The sequence below is a fragment of the Manihot esculenta genome, chromosome 12 (assembly GCF_001659605.2).
Source record: "Manihot esculenta cultivar AM560-2 chromosome 12, M.esculenta_v8, whole genome shotgun sequence".
In the NCBI taxonomy this organism is placed as follows: domain Eukaryota; kingdom Viridiplantae; phylum Streptophyta; class Magnoliopsida; order Malpighiales; family Euphorbiaceae; genus Manihot; species Manihot esculenta.
The window spans coordinates 19,433,859-19,454,626 of NC_035172.2; the positions used below are offsets into that span (position 1 = coordinate 19,433,859).

The 20,768-nt window shown below is 46.6% G+C and overlaps 1 protein-coding gene across 1 annotated transcript; it reads left to right on the top strand.

Annotated features, from left to right (window-relative positions):
- The first annotated feature begins 424 nt into the window (after positions 1-424).
- LOC122725268 (nucleolin-like) lies at positions 425-20,493 on the top strand. The gene is made up of 3 exons (XM_043962306.1): positions 425-500; positions 19,436-19,737; positions 20,488-20,493. Exons 1-3 carry the CDS (start codon positions 425-427, stop codon positions 20,491-20,493), a joined length of 384 nt encoding a protein of 127 aa, XP_043818241.1.
- The last annotated feature ends 275 nt before the right edge of the window (positions 20,494-20,768 follow it).

The following is a 20,768-nucleotide window of genomic DNA, read 5'->3' on the forward strand; positions in this document are numbered from 1 at the left end:
CTAGAGAGTGTCGGGCTCATAGGAGTTATAGAAGGGCAAGCACAATAGGAAAATCATGTCCACTAGGATAGGATATGGAGTCCTGTCTTGAATGATGATGTGAAATGCCATGATTTTATGCATGTGCATTAATGATACATTATGTATGATGCGGGTTCATGTGTTTCCACATGAACCATTTGATGCTAATGTTTTATGTGATGCGTGTTGTTTTTCAGTAAGCAAGATGAGAGGTGCTCGTCGATCTGCACGATTGACTGGAGTTCCACCAGAAAATGAGGGCATGGATGCCCGTCCCCCTGCATTGCCAAGGGCAATGTCTTGCAGATCCAGCAGGGAGAGAGTGTCAAGGGACCCTAGAAGGTCTTTTGATGTAAGCAGAAGGGGAACAGTTCAGGGAGGAGTATCAGCTGAGGGGGATGAAATGGATGTTGATCAAAGAAGGGATGGAAGTCTGGGAATAGGCATGTCTGAGGAGGGCATGGAAGGATCTCAAGGAGGCACTCAGGCCTCGGGGTTTGTTCAACCACCCCAATATCAACCCTTTCCACAGGGCCCCGGGTATTCGATGGGAGGTACATCAGATTACCCCAGCTTTAACCCTTATCCCTCTTTCATGCCTTACCCACCTTTCTATCCACCGTACCCCCAATATCCAATGTATCCACCCTCACCTTTCTATCCAAATGTAACAAACCCCAATCAAGGGAATGTTGCACCTCCTCCACCACCCCCCTGAACCTGTAGCTCCTGAAGTCCAAGTGCCTAAGCCTAGCTCATCTAGAGGGAGCAGAGTTAAGATGACGGTGTAACGATCCGAAAATCGGACCGTTACCGGCGCTAGGATCCGGGTCGGCTTAAGGCCGCCAAGACCCGTAGCAAGCCGAACATACAACCTGAAAACCTGTTTAATCCCATACATGATCAACAACATACATAAAAATTTAAAACTTTTCCTTCAAACATCTAACTCAACCTGAACATACACTGTACATAGTCATAATCATAATCGTGACCCCTCTGTGGGATCTCATCAATGCCCCAACGGGCGATACAACATGAGATGAGTTGGCTTTCATGAACATTATAAAACATTTTTGATCATGTAATAAGAGGGATACCTCATACACAATGTCAAGCACAATATCTAATCCTCAATATCATTACATGACTGAAACTGTACTTTTACATAACAAATATACATTTATCATGTCCACACTATCTATTACATATACCAGACTTCATTACTCTTGTAAACCTCCCGGTCTACCCTGTACCTGCAATCCTGGGGAAATGGGAGAGGGGTGAGCTACTAGAGCCTAGTGAGCAGAATAATAAAAACATTTAAATCATATGGATCATGGAATGCATCACATCACAGCTAATCACATCAAGGATGAACTTGTCACCAATAGCCCTCTACATGGTCCAACTGTGCCAGAACGTAGAATGGGTCCTGGTCTTTCCCTTACATATCATAACACAACAGTGTCCAACTGTGCCAGAACGTAGAATGGGTCCTGGTCTTTCCCTTACATAGTGCCAGCGAACGTAGAATGGGTCCCACTGGTCTTACATTCCATACCGTACATATCACATCGTCATATCATAGATCGAGGGCTATGGATCATCCAACATTCATCCACATCAACATTTAACATATGCAATGCAACATATTCGTGAATTCTAATGCAAGCAACCTAATTCATCACATGGCATTCATGATGCATGAAGCATGCTAAAAAGTACATTATTTGCTTTAAAACATAATAGGTTATTCCACTCACCTCTGGATAGCTCTGACCAGACACTGGGGCAACAGACTCACTGCTGGGGTCCTCGGTTCCTCGGGTCCGAACCTACACAGGTGGACTCAAATGAGGGACCAAACATACATGAACATAACTCTAAACTACTCCCCAAAAACCCCCTAAAACATCATAGAAAAATCATAGAAAAACATGCAAGAAATGGCTGAACAGGGCACTTTCGGCGGCAGGTTCGGCGGCCGAAAGTCCCTCCAGAGCCGAAAGTCAGGCAGGTTCGGCGGCACCTTCGGTGGCCGAAACTTCCAGACAGAGGCGAAACTCATGCATGTTCGGCGGCACCTTCGGCGGCCGAAAGTCCCAGACAGAGACAAAAGTCTCTTTTCGGGGGCAACTTCGGCAGCCGAAAGGCCTGCCTCCCCAGCCATGTTCGGCGGCCGAAAGTTCCTTCGGCTGCCGAACCTGGTTTCTGCCAAAGGGCAGAAACTTGGCTCCCTTATGCATTTATGCCTCCAATCTCATCCAAACATGCATAAACCTATTCTACAACATTCCTAAGCATATACAAGCAAACATACAAGTTCCTAGGGGCATCAAACCATCAAAAACCCCAACTACAACACACAAGCAACTCACATTACTCAAAAATACATATAAAACCCATAAACCTAACTATGAGCTAAACATGCATTCTACCCTCATGAACTTCATAAAACTTACTTAAAACATAACATAAGCTAGAGATCGACTCTTACCTCTTGAAGATCGAGAGTAGAGGCGACCAAACTTGGAGTTGGAAGAGATTCGGGTTCTTGAACCTCAAAGCTGCAAAACTTTGCTCAAAAGCTCAAATCTTCAAAACGAAGTTAAAACAAGTGAAAAACTTGAAAGATCTGAAGGAAAAGACTCAAGATCGGTGAGGGGTGGCGGAGAGCTCACCTTGGCCGGAAATGGGGAAAAAGCTCGCCCGTTTTCGGCTAAGGGACCCTTTTATAGTGGCTGGCCAGGCCACGTTCGGGGGCCGAATGTGCCTCCGCATGCATGCCATGTTCAGCGGTCGAACTTGAGGTTCGGCAGCCGAACCTGGACTTCCCTCACTTGTGCTTTCGGGGGCCTAAAGGCGCTCCCGAAGGCATGCATGTTCGGCGGCCAAACTTGAGGTTCGGCGGCCGAACCTGAGTTTTCCTCCAAGGTTGTTTTAATGCAAAAACTCGTTTCCATTTTACTTAAAACCATGAAATACCTTAAAACATTTTATGAAAACACGTTTCTGCCCTACTAGAGGCTTCCGACATCCGAGACTCCACCGGACGGTAGAAATTCCGATACCGGAGTCTAGCCGGGTATTACATTCTCCCCCCTTAAGAACATTCGTCCCCGAATGTTCCTCAACTAGCACATAGCATGGCATAAGACATAACATATATACATAGCACATAAACACATAGAGATCTAACCTTAAAAGAGATGAGGGTACTGCTGGAGCATAGACTCCCATGTCTCCCAAGTGCATTCCTCCAAATTATGGTGGTTCCACAAGACTTTCACCATCGGGATTTCCTTGTTCCTTAGCTTCCTGATCTGGGTGTCTATGATCCGTACTGGCTGTTCAACATAGGTGAGATCCTCTTGGACCTCCACATCAGGCTCACTAAGAACCTTGCTCGGATCTGACACAAACTTCCTCAACATTGAAACATGGAAAACCGGATGGATTCTTTCCATTGAAGCAGGTAAATCCAGCTTGTACGACACATTCCCAATCTTTTGCAAGATTTCAAAGGGTCCGATGTATCGTGGGGCTAGTTTACCTTTCTTCCCAAAGCGAACCACTCCCTTCATAGGAGACACCTTGAGCAATACCAGATCCCCCTCCTGAAACTCTAACTGCCTTCTGCGGACGTCTGCATAGCTCTTCTGTCTGCTGGCAGCAGTCTTGATTCTCTCTCTGATTATGGGTACCACCCTGCTGGTGATCTCAACAAGCTCAGGCCCTGCCAAGGCCTTTTCTCCAACCTCTTCCCAGCAAACAGGTGATCTGCACTTCCTTCCATATAAAGCTTCATATGGAGCCATCCCGATGCTAGCATGATGGCTGTTATTGTAGGCAAACTCCACCAAAGGTAGATGCTGCCTCCAAGAACCGCCAAAGTCCAGCACACACATTCTGAGCATATCCTCGATAGTCTGGATGGTCCTTTCTGACTGTCCATCAGTCTGGGGGTGGAAGGCAGTACTGAAATCCAACCTAGTACCCATGGCATTCTGCAGACTCCGCCAAAATCTGGAGGTGAACTGGGGCCCTCTATCTGACACTATCGAAACAGGAACCCCATGCAGCCTGACGATCTCATCTACATACACCTGCGCTAACTTGTCCACAGAATAGCCACTCCTGACAGGAATGAAGTGAGCAGATTTGGTGAGTCTGTCCACTATCACCCATATGGAGTCCACTCTGTTGGACGCCGCCGGTAACCCCACTACGAAGTCCATAGCTATATTTTCCCATTTCCATTCTGGAATAGGTAGCGGGTTAAGCATTCCAGCTGGCTTTTGATGTTCCAGCTTCACCCTCTGACACACTTCGCAGGCTGACACGAACTGTGCCACTTCTTTCTTCATAGCTGGCCACCAATAAACCTTCTTCAGATCTTGATACATCTTGGTGGCTCCGGGGTGAATGCTGTATCTTGCATTATGAGCCTCTCTCATAATGTCTCCTTTTAGCCCTATGTCATCTGGTACATATAGTCTGCTCCCATAGCGGAGGATCCCTTTGCGGTCGAATCTGAACTCACTATCATTGCCTGACTGAACAGTCCTGGCAATCTTCACTAACTCCGGGTCATGCTGTTTCTGAGCCACCTGCTCCAGAAACACGGGTGCCACTCTCATCTGGGCCACCAAGGCACCTGTACCAGACAACTCCATCTGAAGACCTTCCTCAATGAGCTTATAAAACTCCTTCACCACTGGCCTCCTCTCTGCCGATATGTGGGATAAACTGCCTAGTGACTTCCGGCTTAGGGCGTCTGCCACGACATTCGCCTTACCCGGATGATACTGAATCTTGCAATCATAGTCACTCAGCAGCTCCACCCATCTTCTCTGTCTCAAATTCAAATCTCTTTGACTCAAGATGTACTGTAGGCTCTTATGATCCGTGAAGATCTCACATTTAACCCCATAGAGGTAGTGCCTCCACATCTTGAGTGCAAAGATTACTGCTACCATCTCCAGGTCATGTGTGGGGTAATTCAACTCATGCTTCTTCAGCTGCCTAGAAGCATAAGCAATCACCCTCTCATTCTGCATTAGTACACAACCCAGTCCCACACAGGATGCATCACAAAAGACCGTAAAGTCCTCATCACTGGATGGCAGAGCTAACACTGGTGCTGAAGTCAACCTCTTCTTAAGCTCTTCAAAACTCTCTTCGCACTGGTCGGTCCACAGAAATTTCTGATTCTTCCTGGTTAGTCTGGTCAGAGGAGCTGCTTTCTTCAAGAAATCCTGAACGAACCTCCTGTAGTAACCTGCCAAACCCAAGAAACTCCTGATCTCCGTCACTGAAGTGGGTCTAGGCCAGTTAGCCACAGTTTCTGTCTTCTTGAGGTCCACCTCAATCCCATTCTCTGACACTACATGCCCCAAGAACGAAATGCTCCTCAGCCAGAACTCACATTTAGAGAACTTGGCATACAAGCCATGTTCCCTCAAAGTCTGCAGAACCAACCTCAGATGATGGGCATGCTCCTCTGCATTCCTAGAATACACTAAGATATCATCTATGAAGACAATAACAAAGTGATCCAGGTATTGGCTAAATACTCTGTTCATGAGATCCATGAATGCTGCAGGGGCATTGGTTAACCCGAACGGCATTACAAGGAACTCAAAATGCCCATATCTGGTCCTGAAAGCTGTCTTCGGCACATCTTCTTCTCTGATCCTCAGCTGATGGTACCCCGATCTCAGATCTATTTTGGAGAAACAACCCGCTCCTACTAGCTGGTCGAATAGATCATCGATCCTTGGTAGAGGGTACCTATTTTTGGTAGTGACTTTGTTCAACTGCCTGTAGTCGATACAAAGTCTAAGGGATCCATCCTTCTTCCTCACAAACAAGACCGGAGCACCCCAAGGTGAGGTACTCTGTCGGATGAAGCCCTTTTCTACCAGCTCTTGCAACTGCTCTTTCAATTCCTTCAACTCGGCTGGGGCCATCCTGTAGGGAGGGATAGAGATCGGTCTAGTTCCAGGCACCAACTCTATCTCGAACTCTATCTCCCTAGCAGGTGGTAAACCTGGAAGCTCGTCTGGAAAGACATCCTGAAACTCTCTGACAACTGGCACTGAGGCTGGCTCCCTGACCTGACTGACTAGTTCTCTCACATGAGCTAAGTACCCCTGACATCCCTTCCTAAGCAACCTACGAGCCTGAAGAGCTGATATCAGACCTCTAGGTGTGCCCCTTTTGTCTCCTCTGAAGACGACCTCTGACCCGTCCTGATCTCTGAACTTGACTACCTTGTCTCTGCAGTCCAAGGTAGCACCATGGGTAGATAGCCAATCCATCCCTAGAATGACGTCAAATTCTGTCAAATCTAGAACCACAAGGTTGGCGGAGAGGCATCTTCCCTCAACAAAAACTGGACTGTACTGGCAGACTGACACTGCCACTGACGGGTCACACTTGGGTCCACTGACCCATAGGGGACACTCTAACCCAGAGACTATCAGACCCAACCTCTCAACGGCTCTCGGAGCAATAAATGAATGAGATGCACCCGGGTCCATTAATGCATACACATCAGAACACCCAATGACGAGATTACCTGACACCACAGTGTTGGATGTGTTAGCCTCTTGCTGAGTCATGGTGAAGATCCTGGCTGGAGCTGATGGACCTTCACCTCGGGAACCAGAAGAAGAGGCTGCCCCTCTCCCTCTACCTCTGCCACTGCCCTGAGTTGTGGCTGGAGCTGCTGGCTGTGCCACACTACCAGAAGCTGTCTACTGGGGCTGACCCATAAAAGGTGCTCTAGGACACTCCCGAGCTATGTGTCCCTCCTGTCCACATCTGAAACATGTATTAGTCCCAGCTCGACACACTCCCCTATGCGGTCTTCCACATCTCTGGCATTCTGTACCATCTGAGCCTGAGCTCGAGCCACCGCCAAATCCCAGACCGGATTTCAGCTTATTCCAAAACTTATTCTTCTTCGGCTTCTTGGTGGTGTTATCCCACCTCTTCTTACTTGAGCTCTGAGAAGAGAAACCTGGTCCTCCTCTGCCTGGGGTCTTAACCCCTGAAGACTGGGTCACTGACTGTTTCACTGACCCCTCAACTATAGCACTCGCCTCCATCCTTCGAGCCATATCCACCACAGTGTGGAAACTTTCTCTCTCAGCTGACTGAATCAACGAGGAGTACCTAGAATGCAGCTTCATAACATATCTCTTGGCTTTCTTCGTATCTGTTTCTAAAGCTTGCCCTGAAAAAGGCAATAGCTCCAAGAATTTATCCGTGAACTCCTCTACACCCATGTGCTCTGACTGCCTCAGTTGCTCAAACTAAATCATCTTCAGTTCTCTGGAACTGTCTGGAAAAGCCCATCCAGCGAACTCATTCGCAAATTCCTCCCATGTCATGCCGTCTAGTCTCGGGTCCACATAACACTTGAACCATTCCCGTGCCTTCTTGCACTTTAAAGTGAACCCTGCCATCTGAATGGCTCTGCTGTCATTTGCCCCTAGCTCATCAGTTATTGTCTTCACTACTTTCAGGTACTCAAAGGGGTCATCCCCTGACTTGTATTTGGGAGCATCCAGCTTAAGGTAATCTGTCATCTTTACTTTGCTCCCATCGGCTGAGCTAGGTCTAGGAGGTTGAGTAACTGGGGCTGCTGGTTCTGTAGGTGGTGGAGGTGGGGGTGCAGCATTCCCCGAGGTGGGGTTTGCCGGGTTTGGATAGAAGGGTGAGGGTGGATAAGCTGGGTATTGTGTATAAGGTGGATAGAATGGCGGATAAGGCATGTAGGTAGGGTAGGGGTTAAAGCTGGAGTAATCCGACGTGCCTCCCATCGGATACCCTGAACCCTGTGGGAAGGGTGGATAATGGGGTGGAAAACCATACCCCGAGGCCTGAACGCCTCCCTGAGACTCCCCTGTCCCTTCTTCCTCCATGCTCACATCCAGGTTCCCATTCCTCCTCTGATCCTCTTCCATAACCTCCCTCACATCTGAAGAACTTCCTCCTCTATCTGTCCCCCTTCTGCTAGCATCAAAAGACCTTCTAGGGTCCCTTAACACTCTTTCTCTGTTTGCTCTACAAGACATTGCCCTAGGCAATGTAGGAGGACGGGCGCTCGTGCCCTCATCCTCAGGTGGCACTCCAGTCAATCGTGCAGATCGACGAGTTCCTCTCATCCTGTTTTCTGAAAAACAGTACACATCATACAAACATTAGCATCATATGGTTCATGTGGGCACACATGAACCCTCATCACATATACATCATTCATATCATAGCATCAATGCACATGTATATAATCATGGCATTTCACATCATCATACAAGACAGGACTCCACATCCTATCCTAGTGGACATGATCTTTCCTATTGTGCTTGACCTTCTAGAACATCTATGAGCCCGACACTCTAGGTCCGATCCTATGAACCTAGGGCTCTGATACCATTCTGTAACGACCCGAAAATCGGACCGCTACCGGCGCTAGGATCCGGGTCGGCTTAAGGCCGCCAAGACCCGTAGCAAGCCTAACATACAACCTGAAAACCTGTTTAATCCCATACATGATCAACAACATACATAAAAATTTAAAACTTTTCCTTCAAACATCCAACTCAACCTGAACATACACTGTACATAGTCATAATCATAATCGTGACCCCTCTGTGGGATCTCATCAATGCCCCAACGGGCGATACAACATGAGATGAGTTGGCTTTCATGAACATTATAAAACATTTTTGATCATGTAATAAGAGGGATACCTCATACACAATGTCAAGCACAATATCTAATCCTCAATATCATTACATGACTGAAACTGTACTTTTACATAACAAATATACATTTATCATGTCCACACTATCTATTACATATACCAGACTTCATTACTCTTGTAAACCTCCCGGTCTACCCTGTACCTGCAATCCTGGGGAAATGGTAGAGGGGTGAGCTACTAGAGCCCAGTGAGCAGAATAATAAAAACATTTAAATCATATGGATCATGGAATGCATCACATCACAGCTAATCACATCAAGGATGAACTTGTCACCAATAGCCCTCTACATGGTCCAACTGTGCCAGAACGTAGAATGGGTCCTGGTCTTTCCCTTACATATCATAACATAACAGTGTCCAACTGTGCCAGAACGTAGAATGGGTCCTGGTCTTTCCCTTACATAGTGCCAGCGAACGTAGAATGGGTCCCACTGGTCTTACATTCCATACCGTACATATCACATCGTCATATCATAGATCGAGGGCTATGGATCATCCAACATTCATCCACATCAACATTTAACATATGCAATGCAACATATTTGTGAATTCTAATGCAAGCAACCTAATTCATCATATGGCATTCATGATGCATGAAGCATGCTAAAAAGTACATTATTTGCTTTAAAACATAATAGGTTATTCCACTCACCTCTGGATAGCTCTGACCAGACACTGGGGCAACAGACTCACTGCTGGGGTCCTCGGTTCCTCGGGTCCGAACCTACACAGGTGGACTCAAATGAGGGACCAAACATACATGAACATAACTCTAAACTACTCCCCAAAAACCCCCTAAAACATCATAGAAAAATCATAGAAAAACATGCAAGAAATGGCTGAACAGGGCACTTTCGGCGGCAGGTTCGGCGACCGAAAGTCCCTCCAGAGCCGAAAGTCAGGCAGGTTCGGCGGCACCTTCGGCGGCCGAAACTCCCAGACAGAGGCGAAACTCATTCATGTTCGGCGGCACCTTCGGCGGCCGAAAGTCCCAGACAGAGACGAAAGTCTCTTTTCGGGGGCAACTTCGGTAGCCGAAAGGCCTGCCTCCCCAGCCATGTTCGGCGGCCGAAAGTTCCTTCGGCTGCCGAACCTGGTTTCTGCCAAAGGGCAGAAACTTGGCTCCCTTATGCATTTATGCCTCCAATCTCATCCAAACATGCATAAACCTATTCTACAACATTCCCAAGCATATACAAGCAAACATACAAGTTCCTAGGGGCATCAAATCATCAAAAACCCCAACTACAACACACAAGCAACTCACATTACTCAAAAATACATATAAAACCCATAAACCTAACTATGAGCTAAACATGCATTCTACCCTCATGAACTTCATAAAACTTACTTAAAACATAACATAAGCTAGAGATCGACTCTTACCTCTTGAAGATCGAGAGTAGAGGCGACCAAACTTGGAGTTGGAAGAGATTCGGGTTCTTGAACCTCAAAGCTCCAAAACTTTGCTCAAAAGCTCAAATCTTCAAAACGAAGTTAAAACAAGTGAAAAACTTGAAAGATTTGAAGGAAAAGACTCAAGATCGGTGAGGGGTGGCGGAGAGCTCACCTTGGCCGGAAATGGGAAAAAAGCTCGCCCGTTTTCGGCTAAGGGACCCTTTTATAGTGGCTGGCCAGGCCATGTTCGGGGGCCGAATGTGCCTCCGCATGCATGCCATGTTCGGCAGCCGAACTTGAGGTTCGGCCGCCGAACCTGGACTTCCCTCACTTGTGCTTTCGGGGGCCTAAAGGCGCTCCCGAAGGCATGCATGTTCGGCGGCCGAACTTGAGGTTCGGCGGCCGAACCTGAGTTTTCCTCCAAGGTTGTTTTAATGCAAAAACTCGTTTCCATTTTACTTAAAACCATGAAATACCTTAAAATATTTTATGAAAACATGTTTCTACCCTACTAGAGGCTTCCGACATCCGAGATTCCACCGGACAGTAGGAATTCCGATACCGGAGTCTAGCCGGGTATTACAGACGGATTACTTGAAACTGGATGCTCCCAAGTTCAAGACGGGAGATGATCCATTTGAGTACTTGAAGACAGTAAGAATGATCACAGATGAGTTAGGAGCAGATGACAGTAGAGCCATTCAGATGACGGGGTTCACACTCAAATGCAAAAAGGCCCGTGAGTGGTTCAAGAACTATGTGGACCCAAGGTTGGACAGTTTGACCTGGGAGGAGTTTGCTAATGAGTTTGCAGGATGGGCTTTTCCTGATAGCTCAAGGGAGTTGAAGATCATTGAGTTTGAACAATTGAGGCAGACTGAAGAGATGAGTGTTGATGAGTTTATAGATAAGTTTTTGGAGCTATTGCCGTTTGTTGAGCAAACGTATGATACGAATCAGAAGAAGGCCAAGAGGTATACCATGAGGCTCCACTCTAGGTATTCCTCCTTGATTCTTACAGCGGAGAGGGAGAGCTTCCACACTATAGTGGACGCAGCACGGAAGATGGAGGCCAGTGCCATCATTCAGGGGACAGTTAAGCAGTCAGTGGCACAGTCTTCGGGTTCCAAGACCCCAGGTGGGGGAAAGTTGGATTCCTCTTCTCTGAGTGCAGCAGCTTCAGGCAGTAAGAGGTGGGGTAACACCACCAAAAAGCCAAAGAAGAACAAGTTCTGGAATCGGTTGAAGTTCGGTCTGGGTTTAGGTGGTGGCTCGAGCTCGGGTTCAGATGGTGCCGAGTGTTTGAGGTGTGGCAAGCTACACAAGGGAGTGTGTTGGTTTGGGACCACAGCCTGCTTCAGATGTGGGCAAGAGGGACACATGGCACGGGAGTGTCCTAGGGCACCTTTCATGGCACCATCCCAGCAGACAGCTTCTAGTATTGTGGCACAGCCAGCAGCTCCAGCCATGACTCAGGGCAGTGGTAGAGGCCGAGGGAGAGGGCAGCCTCTTCTTTATGAGGTTCCCGAGGTGAAGGTCCATCAGCTCCAGCTCGGATCTTCACTATGACACAGCAGGAGGCGAACACATCCAACACCGTGGTGTCAGGTAATCTCATCATTGGTTGTTCTGATGTGTATGCTTTAATGGACCCTGGTGCATCTCATTCTTTTGTTGCTCCGAGAGCCGTAGAGAGGTTGGGTTTGATAGTCTCTGGGTTAGAGTGTCCCCTCTAGGTCAGTGGACCCAAGTGTGATCCATCAGTGGCAAAGTCAGTCTGCCGGTTTAGTCCAGTGGTTGTGGAGAGTAGATGCCTTTCAGCTGACCTTCTGGTTCTAGATTTGACGGATTTTGATGTCATTCTAGGGATGGATTAGCTATCTGCTCATGGGGCTACCTTGGACTGTAGAGACAAGGTAGTCAGGTTTAAAGATCAAGATGGGTCAGAGGTCGTCTTCAGAGGAGACAGGAGGGGTACGCCTAGAGGTCTGATATCAGCCTACAGGCTCGTAGGTTGCTCAGGAGAGGTTGTCAGGGGTTTCTAGCTCATGTGAGAGAGCTAGATAGTCAGGTTAAGGAGCCCGCCTCAGTGCCCATGGTCAGAAAGTTTCCATATGTCTTCCCAGACGAGCTTCCAGGACTACCACCTGCTAGGGAGATAGAGTTTGAAATAGAATTGATGCCTGGAACCAGACCAATCTCTATCCCTCCCTACAGGATGGCGCCAGCAGAGTTGAAAGAGCTAAAGGAGCAGTTGCAAGAGTTGGTAGACAAGGGTTTCATCTGACCGAGTACTTCACCTTGGGGTGCTCCAGTACTGTTTGTAAAGAAGAAGGATGGATCCTTGAGGCTTTGTATCGACTATAGGCTGTTGAACAAAGTCACTACCAAGAACAAGTATCTGTTACCTAGGATTGACGATCTATTCGATCAGCTAGCAGGAGCAGGTTGTTTTTCCAAGATAGATCTGAGACCCGGGTACCACCAGCTAAGAATAAGAGAAGAGGATGTGCCGAAGACGGCGTTCAGGACCAGATATGGGCATTATGAGTTCCTAGTAATGCCGTTTGGGCTGACCAATGCCCCTGCAGCATTCATGGATCTCATGAACAGAGTTTTCAGTCAGTATCTGGATCACTTTGTTATTGTCTTCATTGATGATATCTTAGTGTATTCCAGAAATGTAGAGGAGCATGCCCATCATCTGAGGTTAGTTTTACAAACCCTAAGAGAGCATGACTTGTATGCCAAGTTCTCTAAGTGTGAGTTCTGGTTGAGGAGCATTTCATTCTTGGGGCATGTTGTATCAGAAAAAGGAATTGAGGTGGACCCCAAGAAGGTAGAAGTTGTAACTAACTGGCCTAGATCCACTACAGTAACAGAGATCAAGAGCTTTTTGGGTTTGGCAGGTTACTACAGGAGGTTCGTTCAGGACTTCTCTAAAATTGCCGCTCCTATGACCAGATTAACCAAGAAGAACCAGAGGTTTGTGTGGTCTGACCAATGTGAAGAGAGTTTTGAAAAGCTGAAGAAAAGGTTGACGTCGGCACCAGTGTTAGCTCTGCCTACCAGTAATGAAGACTTCACAGTGTTTTGTGATGCGTCCCATGTGGGACTAGGTTGTGTGTTGATGCAAAATGAGAGGGTGATTGCTTATGCTTCTAGGGAGCTGAAGAAGCATGAGTTGAATTACCCTACACACGACCTAGAGATGGCAGCTGTGATCTTCGCACTCAAGATGTGGAGGCATTACCTTTATGGGGTAAAGTGTGAGATCTTCACAGATCATAAAAGCTTGCAGTACATCTTGAGTCAGAGAGAGTTGAATCTGAGGCAGAGGAGATGGGTAGAACTGCTTACTGACTATGATTGCAAAATTTAGTACCATCCGGGTAAGGCAAATGTTGTGGCAGATGCCCTAAGCCGGAAGTCACTTGGCAGTCTATCCCATATTATAGCAGAGAGAAGACCGGTGGTGAGAGAATTCTACAAGCTCATTGATGAAGGGCTGCAATTGGAGTTGTCTGGTACAGGTGCTTTGATAGCCCAGATGAGAGTGACACCCGTGTTTCTGAAGCAAGTGGCTCAGAAACAGCATGAGGACCCAGAGTTAGTGAAAATTGCCAGGACTATTCAGTCAGGCAAAAATGAAGAGTTCAGATTTGACAGCAAAGGGATCCTCCGCTATGGGGGTAGATTATGTGTACCAGATGACTTGAGCCTGAAAGGTGACATTATGAGAGAGGCTCATAATGCTAGATACAGTGTTCACCCTGGAGCCACCAAGATGTATCAAGATCTGAAGAGGGTTTATTGGTGGCCAGCTATGAAAAGAGAAGTGGCACAGTTCGTGTCCGCCTGCGAAGTATGTCAGAGGGTGAAGCTGGAACATCAGAAGCCGGCTGGAATGCTTAACCCACTGCCGATTCCAGAGTGGAAATGGGAGAATATAGCTATGGACTTCGTGGTGGGGTTACCGGCAACATCCAACAGATTAGACTCCATATGGGTGATTGTGGACAGACTGACCAAATCTGCTCACTTCCTCCCTGTCAGGAGTGGCAATTCTGTGGACAAATTGGCGCAGGTATATGTGGAGGAAGTTGTCAGGCTGCATGGGGCTCCTGTTTCAATAGTTTCTGATAGAGGATCCCAGTTCACCTCCAGGTTTTGGTGGAGTCTGCAGAGTGCTATGGGTACCAGGTTGGATTTTAGCACTGCTTTTCACCCACAGACTAATGGACAGTCAGAGAGGACCATCCAGACAATTGAAACTATGCTCAGAATGTGTGTGCTAGATTTTGGCGGTTCTTGGAGGCAGCATCTACCCTTGGTGGAGTTTGCCTACAATAACAGCTATCATGCTAGCATCGGGATGGCTCCTTATGAAGCTCTTTATGGGAGGAAGTGCAGGTCACCTGTTTGCTGGGAAGAAGTAGGAGAAAGGGCCTTAGCAGGGCCTGAGTTAGTTGAGATCACCAGCAGGGTGGTGCCCATAATCAGAGAAAGGATCAGGACTGCTGTGAGTCGGCAGAAAAGCTATGCAGATGTCCGCAGGAAGCAAGTAGAGTTTCAGGAGGGAAATCTGGTATTGCTTAAGGTGTCTCCTATGAAAGGGGTGATTCGTTTCGGGAAGAAAGATAAGCTAGCTCCACGGTACATCGGACCCTTTGAAATCTTGCAAAAGATCGAGAATGTATCGTACAAGTTGGACTTACCTGCTTCAATGGAGAGAATCCATCCAGTTTTCCATGTTTCCATGTTACGGAAGTTCGTGTCAGATTCGGGCAAGGTTCTTAATGAGCCAGATGTAAAGATCCAAGGAGATCTCACCTATGCTGAGCAGCCGGTGCGGATCCTAGACACGCAGATCAGAAAGCTGAGGAACAAGAAAATCCCGATGGTAAAAGTCCTTTGGAATCACCACAACATGGAAGAGTGTACCTGGGAGACACGGGAGTCTATGCTCCAGCAGTACCATCATCTCTTTTAAGGTTAGTATCTATGTGTTCTTATGTGTTTATGTGTGCTATGCCATGTTTTGCTTGTTTGGTGAACATTCGGGGATGAATGTTCTTAAGAGGGAGAGAATGTAATATCCGGATAGACTCCGGCATCGGAATTCCTGCTTTCCGGCGGAATCTCGAATGTCAGAACCCTCTAGAAGGGTAAAATCATGTTTTTATGAAATGTTTCCTTGTATTTTATGGTTTTAAGTAAGAAAGAATTGAGTTTTGAATGAAAAGCAACAAGGAAGAAAATCCAGGTTCGGCCGCCGAACCTCATGATCGGCCCCCGAACATGGTGGAGTTTTGGAGTCACCTTTGGCTTCTGAAGGTGGTCTGGCCAGCCACCTATAAAAGGCCCCATGTCCGAAAATGGGCGAGTTTTCTTCCCCATTTTTGGGCAAAGGTGAGTTCATGCCCTTCCATGGTTGGTTTTGAGGTTTTCTTTCAAATCCTACAAGTTTTTAACAAGTTTTAACTTGGTTTTGAAGTTTTTGAGCAAAGATCGAAGTTTGGAAGCTTGGAGACCTTCGGAACCCGTTTTCCCCAAATCTCCAAGTTGGGTCACGTCTTCTCTCGATCTTCAAGAGATAAGCGTCGAACCTCGCCTCCTTCGATGATTTAAACAAGTTTTATGAAGGTTTATGGGGTAGAAATGCATGTTTAGACTAGTTGTTAAAATGTTAGGGTTTATGTGAGTTAAGTATAATGAGTTGCCATGTTGATGTTTGTTGGGGTATAGGATAGTTTGAGACCCCTTTATGCTTATGAATGTGTTTATACATGTTTAGGAGTGTTGTGCTTGAGTTTGGAAGGTTTGGGAGGCGAAATGTGCATAAGGGCTGAGTTCTGCCACTTCTGGAAGAACTCAAGTTCGGCAACCGAAGGCACTTTCGGCTGCCGAACCTGCCTGTGGAGGCCAGCTTTTGGCTGCCGAACCCTGCCTCTGAAAGTTGGACTTTCGGCTCTGGAAGGGAGTTTCGGCCGCCGAAGGTGCATGAGTTTTGTCTCTAGAAGGAACTTTCGGCTGCCGAAAGTGGCTGAGTTTCGGCTCTGGAGGGACTTTCGGCTGCCGAACCTGCCGCCGAAAGTGCCCTGTCCAGCCTTCCTTTGCATGCTTTCTATGATTGTTTTGTGATGTTTTAGGGGTTTTTTTATAACGATCCGGAAATCAGACCGCTACCGGCGCTGGATCCAGGTCGGTTTAAGGCCGCCGGGACCCGTAGCAAGCCTCACATACAACCTGTATACCTGTTTAATCCCATACATGGTCAACATATACATAAAAATTTTGAACTTTCACATTCATTTACCAAACTTAACCTGTGCATGCACAACTCATAAGCATAACCATCAACCCCACACTGGAGTCCTCATCAATACTCCAATGGGGTAACCTAACATATAATAAGCTTGGTTTACATAAACAATGATAAAACATTTTATATACCATGTACAAAGGGATTAACCAACATACTAGGGTCAAGCACAACTATAAACCTCAATAGACATCATTACATTACATTACTGTACTATGCTTTACATTCCATCATGTTCATGTCCACAACTAGCTATTATATAAAACATGACTTCTAATCCTACTGACTTCCTGGACTAGCCCGTACCTGCAAACCTGGGGGATTAAGGGAGTGGGGTGAGCTACTAGAGCCCAGTGAGCAGAATAATAAAACATTATATTTAAAATTCATGCTTTCATGGAATGCATCACATCACAACCAAATCACATCAAGGATGAACTTGTCACCATTTAGCCCTCTACACAGTCCAATCATACCAGGGGCATAGTGCAGGCACACCTGGACTTCCATATCATATCATACATATCCAATCATGCCGGGGGCGTAGTGCAGGCCACACTCGGACTTTCTCTTACATAGTGCCAGGGGCGTAGTGCAGACACACCTGGACTTCCATATCATATCATCATTATATCATGTCATAACATACGAGGGTTAATGGATTATTCAATTTCATCCGCATCAACATCATATTATGCAATGCAACATATTCGTGAATTCTAATGCAAACAACCTAATATATCTCATGGCATTCGTGATGCATGAACATGCTCAAAACTGATTTATTTACTTTGAAGTATAAGAGTTATTCTACTCACCTCAGGCTAGCTCTGAAAGACACTGAAGCAGCTAACTCACTGCTGGGGTCCTCGGTTCCTCGGGTTCGAACCTACATAGGTGGACTCAAATGAGGGACCAAACATACAAGAACATGACTCTAAAATACTCCCCAAAAATCCCCCTAAAACACCTTAAAACAATCATAGAAAACATGCAAAGGAAGGCTGAACAGGGCACTTTCGGCGGCAGGTTCGGCGGCCGAAAGTCCCTCCAGAGCCGAAAGTCATGCACCTTCGGCGGCACTTTCGACGGCCGAAGGTTCCTTCTAGAGACGAAACTCATGCATGTTCGGCGGCACCTTCGGCGGCCGAAACTCCCTTCCAGAGCCGAAAGTCCACTTTCGGGGGCAGGGTTCGGCAGCCAAAGGCTGGCCTCCACAGGCAAGTTCGGGGCCGAAAGTCCCTTCGGCTGCCGAACCTGAGTTCTTCCAAAGGGCAGAACTTAGCCTCCACAATGCACATTTGCCTCCCAAACCATTCGAACTCAAAACCAACACTTCCAAAACATGCATGCATACTTCCATAAGCAAAAAGGGGTCTCAAACTAGCCTAAACCCCAACCAAAACACATCAAACATACATATACAACATACATTGTCCATATACTCAACATTAACCAAAAACTCAATGTTAACCTGAACATGCATTTCTACCCCATAAACTTTCATAAAACTCATTTTAAACATGAAATGAGCTAAGGATCTACCCTTACCTCTTGAAGATTGAGAGGAGAGGCGATCCAACTAGGAGATGGAGGAGATCTAGCTCCTTGGGTCTCCAAGCTCCAAAACTTGCTCAATGTTCACAAATCTTTAGAAGCTAGGAAAACACTTGTTAAAACTTGAAAGATTGGAGGAAAAATCGTCAAAAACAACCATGAGAGAGCATGGACTCACTGTTGGCCGAAAATAGGGAGAAAACTCGCCCGTTTCGGCCATGGAGCCCTTATATAGGGGCTGGCCAGACCACCTTCGGAAGCCTAAAGTGCCTCCAAAACTCATGCAAGTTCGGCGGCCGAACATGAGGTTCGGCGGCCGAACCTGAGCCACTTTCGGAAGCCTAACTTGCCCCCCTAAACTATCCCATGTTCGGCGGCCGAACTTGAGGTTCGGCGGCCGAACCCGGAAATGCCTCCATGGTCTTTTTCATTCAAAACTCAGCTTCTTTGTTACTTAAAATCATAAAATACATTAAAACATTTTATAAAAACATTATCTTACCCTTCTAGAGGTTTTCGACATCCGAGATTCCACCGGACGGTAGGAATTCCGATACCGGATTCTAGCCGGGTATTACATTCTCCCCCCTTAAGAACATTCGTCCCCGAATGTTCACCAAACAACACATGCAAAACATAAAACATCAACACACATACAAAACACATAAAACTCACCTTAGAAGAGATGAGGATATTGCTGAAGCATGGACTCCCGTGTCTCCCAGGTACACTCCTCTATGTTGTGGTGATTCCAAAGGACTTTCACCATTGGGATTAGGGCTGAGCAATTCTCGGTCTAAACTGAAAAATCGAACCGAACCGATTAAATTCGGTTTATCGGTTCGGTTAGTCGAAAAGATCGGTTTAGTTCGGTTAGTAGATTTAAAATTATTTAGTTTTCGGTTCGGTTCGGTTTAAACATGTTAAATAACCGATCAAACCGAAAAACCGAACCTAACCCAACCCAGGGGGTTGGGGTGCTGGCCTATCGTACCCAACCCAACCCAGCAGGCCAGCACCCCAACCCCCTCCATACCTTTCGCCGAACCCCTCCATCCCATTTTCCACATTCTCCAATCTCCCGATTCCCCTATTCTCCCGAATCTCGATTCCTCCCCTGGGCTCTCCACACTCTCATAGTCGAATCCGAATCCTTAACAAATCAATCATCAAATCCCATTAATCTCTTTCTCTTTCACGTCGATCTGCACAGCGGCTGAGGACTGGCAAAATACTCTTCGTTTCCTCTTTGACTCCTCTTCGGCTTCCTCTGTTTTACAGCTAAAAGCTGAACTTGCTTATTAACCTCTGAAATTTGCAATCTTTACTCTTTCTGCGAGACGACTGTGAAACAGAGGAAGGTGTAGAATCTAAAGAGGAAGAGGAAGAAGAAGATGGCGACGAGGACGACGACGGTGACGAAGATGACGACGACGAAGACGACAAAGACGATGATGAGGGGGGCGAGGACGACGAAGACGACGAGGTTCAGGTCTTACAATCCTCCAAAGGGCCACCGGTTCAGTCGGCGGATGACGACGAGGACGACGACAACGAGGATGACGATGAAGATGACGATGGTGAAGGCGGAGACAACGATGACGATGACGACGACGAGGAGGAAAACGATGATGAGGATGAAGACGGTGAAGAAGAGGTAATATATATCCAAATTTATACAATTTTCCGCATATACTTCATTTCTCTCATCTGGGTTGCGAGTTTCTCTCGTCTGGGTTTTGATTCATATCTCTGTTACGACTTCTGGGTGGCCGTGGTTTTTAATAGAATATTTATTAAATTATTTTGTTGAAATTAGAAATAAAAAATTAAAAAAAAAAATACAGATTTCGGTTTGAACTGAACCGAACCGAACCGAACCGATTTTTATCGGTTCGATTCGGTTCGGTTATACCTTCATAATCGGTTTTTTCGGTTTTATAAATTTTAACAAATCGGTTTTCGGTTTTATCGGTTCGGTTCGGTTCGGTTCGAAACCGAACCGACCGATTGCACAGCCCTAATTGGGATTTCCTTGTTCCTTAGCTTTCTGATCTGGGTGTCTAGGATCCGTACTGGCTGCTCAACATAGGTGAGATCTTCTTGGATCTCCATATCAGGCTCACTAAGAACCTTGCTCGGATCTGACATAAATTTCCTCAACATGGAAACATGGAAAACCGGATGGATTCTCTCCATTGAAGCAGGTAAGTCCAACTTGTATGATACATTCCCAATCTTTTGCAAGATCTCAAAGGGTCCGATGTATCGTGGAGCTAGCTTACCCTTCTTCCCAAACCGAATCACCCCTTTCATAGGAGACACTTGAGCAATACCAAATCCCCCTCCTGAAACTCTACTTGCCTTCTGCGGATATCTGCATAACTCTTTTTTCTGCTCACGGCAGTCTTGATCCTTTCTCTGATTATGAGCACCACTCTGCTGGTGATCTCTACTAGCTCAGGCCCTACCAAGGCCCTTTCTCCAACTTCTTCCCAACAGACAGGCAACCTGCACTTCCTTCCATACAAAGCTTCATATGGAGCCATCCCTATGCTAGCATGATGGCTGTTATTGTAGGCAAACTCCACCAAAGGTAGATGCTACCTCCAAGAACCGCCAAAATCTAGCACACACATTCTGAGCATATCCTCTATTGTCTGGATGGTCCTCTCTGATTGTCCGTCC